Genomic DNA, 6,665 nt, shown 5'->3' with positions numbered 1-6,665 from the left:
TGCCTTTGTAACAGCATGAACCTCATAAAGCCCACCACAGTACCCAGCTGAAAGCCAATTATATAAATACAATCCCATACTTGAGTTCACAACCGAGAATTTATAACTTGCCTGAAAACACTCGCAGTTATCCCACTCCAAGTATTAATTCCTCAACAATGAAATTATACTTTACCCAGCAGATTCTTACTCCCATTAACTCGTCGATTGTTCTCATCTCCATTTGCATTGGATATATCACCAGTGACCAGTCGATGTTTTACCAATTGAACGCCTCTATTCTCCCTCAATCCACGAAAAGTTTGCGACGAGCGTAAGGATGAGCGAAATTGGATATAATTGGGTGGCCATCTCCGTCCACCGATGGAATAGCAATTCTCCTTCCTTGGCAATAGGTCACGCTTCGGCACTGGCAACTCTATCGATTTTACTGGCTCTCAAATTATGAGAATGCTCCATGAATAAAATACCCAGTGCAATAAATCCATCAGTGAGATATACATTGGGAAAAAAAAATTTTTTTTCTCACCCCAGCCTCTAGGGTTGATCTGCAATTTTTAGGGGATGAAAGTACCTTTTGTTTCTCAAACTCAGTGTTTTAATTGAAAAAAATTTTAACAGCATTCTGAAAAAAAATTATACAGCGTAATGAACTGCAGAACACCAGTCAATCATCATTAACCCTGCGAATTGGAAAGGCACTGATCCGATTGTTGTACTCCAATATTTGAACGGAGAACTGAAGCGTTCATTTTTTCAAGAGTGTTATTGTTATCAATTTATAAATAAATATCACGGGGCAATGGAACAGTAAATGCAAATGAAACATTTGATTTCCCAGCATTTCCAGTTCGGCTGATGAACACACATTTGAGAGGGAAATTTAATGTAGAAACGATGGAAAATTCGACTGCGAAAGCGATATCCCCCAGGATTTTGTATTATCAATTAGCAGGAACACCGAATACATGAAACATGAAGAAAAAATTTGGTAGAGTATTTCGAAATTGAGAGATTAAACTGATTCATTGAATTTCAAACGAGAGGAGTTGATTTTGGAAAATTGCCCGAGAATTACCCTAAAATCATGGAAATCCCCGTACATGCAACGTCGAATTATCATATCATAGCACTTAAAACATGGAACAAAGCCATCTGCCCATCATTGCTTGAACTAAGTTATTAATCGTCTTACGAAACGACCGCTGGTAAAGTATAATCCAGCTTTGCACTCCCCTAGTATGTGTTTCAAATGAAAAACTCGCTGAAAACATGTACTCCATTTTATATATTTATGAAAAATCATTAATGGTTCAATAACATTTAACAAATATGAATAATCGCATGCGTAAGGCACTTGTTTCAATACTCTATTCCACCTGTAACACATTCCCTCTACAAAAATACAGTAACAATGATATATTTCCATTAAAATATTCCATTAGCCAAATTTTTGCCGAGAATTAAATGCCAAATGAACTCTCGTCATCTGAGACGATATTTCTGGGAAGACGCAAGAGTTTTTCTCAATCTACATTATTAATTATCAGTCATTGGGAAAAGCCATCGAAAATCAGTAGATAATTGGTGAAATTAAATGAGTTTTCATTTTTCGAATAAAGTTAAAGTTAAATTTCGAGGAAAAAATATGAATCGATGATTTTGATACATTCAATGGGAGTCGAAATCTCATTTCAATTTATCCATTGGCTACTAAATTTTCATTAAAAATAACTGCAAGTCGTTTTGATCACGATTCCAATTTTCATCATAAGTCCTCGGTAATCTGTTGGATTAAATCCAGAGTTAGGAGTGATGAATCATAAATTAGGAGAAATATTATTGATTGAAGTTAGGGCAATGTTAGCTCGGAAGATCAATTGATCTATTGTTTCGAGGGAGAGGACAGACGTCTGTTGGATTGATATGGATTTTGCAGGAGTCGTGGGGAACACTCGATCACCCGTAACAGAAGGCCATCGATATAATCCTCGAGATCTGCAAGACGTTTCCTTTTATCAATAACTTCGCTCTGAAGTTTCAACGTCAACTCAATCAAATCCTAAAAATAAAAATCGTCAATCAATCAATGAATTTTTTTATTTGATGGATTCAATCGATAATTTGATTGGTTTTAATGAAAAAATAGTTACCTCTCTGGTCTTCCCCTCAAACTGCTGGAGGACCTCGAGGGGAAGGCGACTTTTTCCTCCCATATTATTCTTCACACCGTCCTCCCCACCAATAATTATCCTCTCAGAGGACAATTGTTCCTCACAAAAATCCTTTCCTTTATTCTCCTTATCCCTCTTCTTATCTTTCTTCGAGGATTTATCCTCCTTGAGACTTCTCACGTATTTATCCTCCTTGCAGTTTGGACTTTTATCTCTCATAAAATGTTTTTCATCCTTTGAATTTCTCTCTTTAAGTTTATCATCCTTTGGCCGCTTTGAAGTTATTATCTCGCGTGGTGCAGGACTCGGTGGTTCTGGGGTATCACGAAATCTCGAGGTTGGGGATGGTGATGTTGCTGGGGATTTTTCACTCGGTTCCTCTATCACAATCTTTGGATTCCCCTTATTATCCCACCTAAAATTCGATATTCCGATGAATTAAAATCAATTATTCCCTCCTAATTATATTTTTGGAGATAAATCCGTACCTTTTAATTACATTATTTCCCTGCAATCCATACAACTTTCGTCCCCACTCGTCCTGATCTCTCTCATCGATCCTAGGAGACGATGAATTCAATGACGATGTGATCCTCGGTGGTTTATTAGGGGCAACATTGCTCGGTACAGGTGGTGGTGTACTGGATTCCGTATTGACACGTGTGAATGAATTTTGGGAGTTATTAGAATTCGTGGAGAACGTTGGAGTGATAGCACTGGATACAGGTGCATTCAAAGACGACGCAGAACTCTTGTGTGATAAATCATCGAACTAAAAGTACAATAACCGTTAAGAAAATCCCTCATCATCCCATCTCGTTTCATCTGGATAATTAAATCTTACAGTAAACTCATCATCGTCCTCACTAATGACACCGGGATCAGCTTCACCTGGCTCTTGTCTCGAGGGCCTGATCTGGTGCTCCTCCACTTCATCAAATTCATCTTTATCCAATTTACTCTTGCTCTTACCCTTGACACGATTGCCAATGGACTTTGCTAATTTTTTCAAACCCTTGCGCTTCTCCAAGCTACCGATACTCAGTAAACTACCACCAATCGATTGAGCTGCTGTTGATAATTGCCCCAGTGAACTTTTGTGACGCTCTTTTCTCGTTAAATCTGTTAAACTACCAGCTTTTACGATAAATCCTATTTTAACCTCGAGTGTACCGCGATTCTTCGTATTCTCTTTTCCTGGTTTACACTCCAGGGTGTACCTGTTGACAATAACGTATAATAAAGCTTTGTGGGCGCGTTTGGATTATCCATCGAGTTATCCAGTCATTGTTAAGTCGTTAATTTCAGTACCACACCTATGGTTAATTGCTTGATCAGCTTGTGAGGTCTCAAGTCTTTTTCTTAATCCTCAATTTCAAGACAATAGCGAGACTTTATTTTTTCCAACGCGAAATTTCATTTTTTTTTTTTTTCAACCAGTGAAATGATAACATACCACCTATTTCTCGGCCTCTCGTAGACGTCAAAGCTAGCGAGTGGTACACTAATCATCCCCAAAAATTCATCAACCCCCAGGAAATTTCTGTGCAAAGCCGTGAGTACAATTTCAGCTTTATTCCCCTGTGAGGGGATTTGCAGTTCACATTCCTCATGCCATTCGACATTCTCAGACGCTTTTTCCTTGACAGACGTCTGATACTTCTCTTTACCAAGTGCAATCGTCACGAAACAGTCGTTTGTCTCTGGAAAATCGATACGAAAGGATCAAGACTCCAAATCAAATGATCGATAACTTTCCAGCTGAATTCAATTGAAACAGGTTGAGTGGATGGGTCAGTTAATCAAATAAATCAAATAAATGGTGTCACGAGTGAATTGTGCTTTTGCCCAGGTGTCAGCGAATATTTTGATAATCTCGAGACTCAGCGGAATCACGTAATGAATGCCCCAGAAATATGACGAGTTCATTTAATTTTAATCTCCATTATTCGCGCTGGGGCGATGATTCCAGTTGAAACTTGACTCCTATAACAGGACGGAATTATGTTACTCAATTTATTAAACAGGATGGAGAATTCAAACCCACGCATTGAACTTTCCCCACACCATTTTATTTCATCTTATTATCCACCTGTTTATCAACTCATTAAAATATTAATTATGACAAGATCTCAACACTTTAATCCTTCCTCTGGTAAAAATTCATTAATTCAGCCGGAAAGTGACGAAAAATTCAATTCAATCAACTCACGATGCTTTCCCTTGGTCAACAATCCTTTCGCTCTCTGGACTGTAAAAAAAATGACGGATTAATTCCACTATTCAATGCACTAATGCATGGAATTATCGAGTGCACGGGACCGAGTGCCGATAATTATTTAATTATAGGGAGTCACGACAATCGAGACATCCTGTCTCCATCGGATCATAAATATTTTATTCCACCTTTAGAATTTATAGAAATAACGGGTGAAAATTCTGAAAATCAATAAAATCGGTAATCATTTGGATGATTGTGCCACTGAAAATGACAGACTATCGTTGGGCGACACCACAGGAAATCATTCGTTCCCGACTGCCAGTCCTCGGATGGAAATTTTATTCCCTTCATATCTCCTCGAGATGTATTATTTTTTTTCCAAGGGGAAAGGCCGTTGTACGTGACTTCGACGTTGATGCACTCGTTGAATGCCTCTCTGGTATTTCGCTCGCACCCAAGATTTTTCCATTCCCGTTTCACATCCCCACTATTTTTCCCCCATTCATTTTCATCCTTACATTATTCTTCGACACGCGTATACCGAGGCCGATTCAATGATAATTTCTCGGGGAATAAATACCACATGTAAATTGAAACAGTCTGAGAATATTCACTCCAGGAACGAATTCATCCTCAGCCTGACGTATGCAGAGGAGGTCGCTTCCTATTTTTTTTTTTCATATGTTAAACCCTACGTGAGGAGTGAGAAAAAATTTCAGTCTCTATTTTACAGCAATAGATATTTTTCTTAATTCATCGAGTTTTTCTTTCTTTTTGAATTCTCAATGCGGTGACTTAAAACGCGTAACGATATCCCTCCCACAAAATCATCCAATTTTTTTTTTCTCCACAAAGAAGAAAACGTTCGCGTTACAAAGGGGAAATCGTCGATCTGGTTTCCCCGGTATTTTCACTTGCACGAGAGATTTATTAAATTCTCCATGATCCGACCAACCGGACACGCATTGACGTGAAAGGTCCTCGATACCTCAACAAAATCCAATAAAATACTCATCCCAACAGTTTGTCGCACGTAACAGGTTAGCTGTTACGCGGTAATCCAACAAAGAGACAATAACAGGGAGTTGGCACATCGTGATTTTCTAAATACAGAAGACCTGACAAATTGAGAGACAATGTAGAATGACTGAGGACAATTTAATTCGAGTACGTGGGATGGAAAAAAAAAACAGATTATCGTACCCACATGTTGGCGTTTGCTTACGGTACATTGACTCAGCTGACCTACCTACCCACTTTATTAATCCCCCAATAATCGATCACCCCTGAAAATTCAATTATCAATTTCAAGGTTGCACTCCAAGTGATCATGACTCACCCAATCAGCGATCACCCAAAAATCCAGAGACTAAACTAAAATGAAAAAATGATCTTTCAGTTAACAATCAGGTGATTACAGTTTACCTGTTACTTGGACATGCGTTGGACTCCACATTTTTTTCTTCGCAGTTGATTATTCCATCGGTGAGTAAACGGTGAAGAATTTTTTTTCTATCCTTTGGTGTCGAACACTTTACTATCGATCATTTGCACTAGATTCCACGCCTCGTGCACAGGTGTTTGTTAATTACAGATTGATGCATGACGAGTTGATGATTTTTATTATTTTACTCTTTGTTTATTTTTTTTTGGAGTAGTTATTTTGGAAATTATGGGGGAATGACAGTTTATGATGCGACACCTGGTGGAACCGCGAAGCTCCGTGGATCACGGACAACTATTTCTTCTGGTCATGACATGTATCGTCTTTCTAACATTACCTTGTGGATTTGTTCGTTCGTGTTGGCTCGGCTGACACCTCCCAGGCGCACCTCAGTCTGCGCAGCCACTTCCAGTTCATCATCAGGGACGAACTTTGAAATTCACAAGCCCAGGATTACCTGGCTCATTGAAAAAAAAAATACAACACCTGCAGTGGGGAAAAGTATTATTTTTTCCAATGAGACATTCCTGAAGTATTTTTCACGCTTTCCCACGAGAAAATCATTTTTTTTTAATGAGATCACTCCACATCACTCCACATCACTCCAACTTTTATTTCCAGCACGACAATTATGATAAACTGAGAGATTATTATTCACAATTGGCCTTGACAGTCGGAATAATTGAAAATTAATTGAACTGTCGATTTGAATATTTGAAAAATAATAATTTTCATTTTTGAACGATTGAAAGGAAAATTTCATGAGGTTCAGGTATTTAATGAAAAATTGGATGCGTAATCCTGTAATCTTTCCGTTATTTTTCAC

At 38.3% G+C, this 6,665-nt stretch overlaps 1 protein-coding gene across 1 annotated transcript; it reads right to left on the bottom strand.

The window, feature by feature from the left end:
• Positions 1-1,337: 1,337 nt before the first annotated feature.
• On the bottom strand, positions 1,338-6,192 carry Rip11 (Rab11 interacting protein). Its single transcript, XM_011314245.1, has 7 exons — positions 5,821-6,192; positions 4,387-4,425; positions 3,631-3,877; positions 3,019-3,394; positions 2,663-2,946; positions 2,154-2,589; positions 1,338-2,062 (listed from the first exon to the last, which is right to left on the bottom strand). The coding sequence occupies exons 1-7, from the start codon at positions 5,849-5,851 to the stop codon at positions 1,886-1,888; spliced, it is 1,590 nt and encodes a 529-aa protein (XP_011312547.1). The 5' UTR covers positions 5,852-6,192; the 3' UTR covers positions 1,338-1,885.
• Between the last annotated feature and the right edge of the window lie 473 nt (positions 6,193-6,665).

This window comes from Fopius arisanus, unplaced genomic scaffold, assembly GCF_000806365.1.
Source record: "Fopius arisanus strain USDA-PBARC FA_bdor unplaced genomic scaffold, ASM80636v1 scaffold00149, whole genome shotgun sequence".
Classification (NCBI taxonomy): Eukaryota; Metazoa; Arthropoda; class Insecta; order Hymenoptera; family Braconidae; genus Fopius; species Fopius arisanus.
This window is presented reverse-complemented; position numbering and strand designations above follow the sequence as displayed.

Excerpts from the sequence above, each read along its gene's own strand:
- Rip11 (XM_011314245.1), bottom strand. The coding sequence starts at position 5,851 with ATGTGGAGTCCAACGCATGTCCAAGTAACAG. Across the intron at positions 3,878-4,386 it reads GTTGACCAAGGGAAAGCATC|AGACAAACGACTGTTTCGTG; the intron begins GTGAGTTGATTG and ends TCGATTTTCCAG. Across the intron at positions 2,947-3,018 it reads AGGACGATGATGAGTTTACT|TTCGATGATTTATCACACAA; the intron begins GTAAGATTTAAT and ends TTGTACTTTTAG.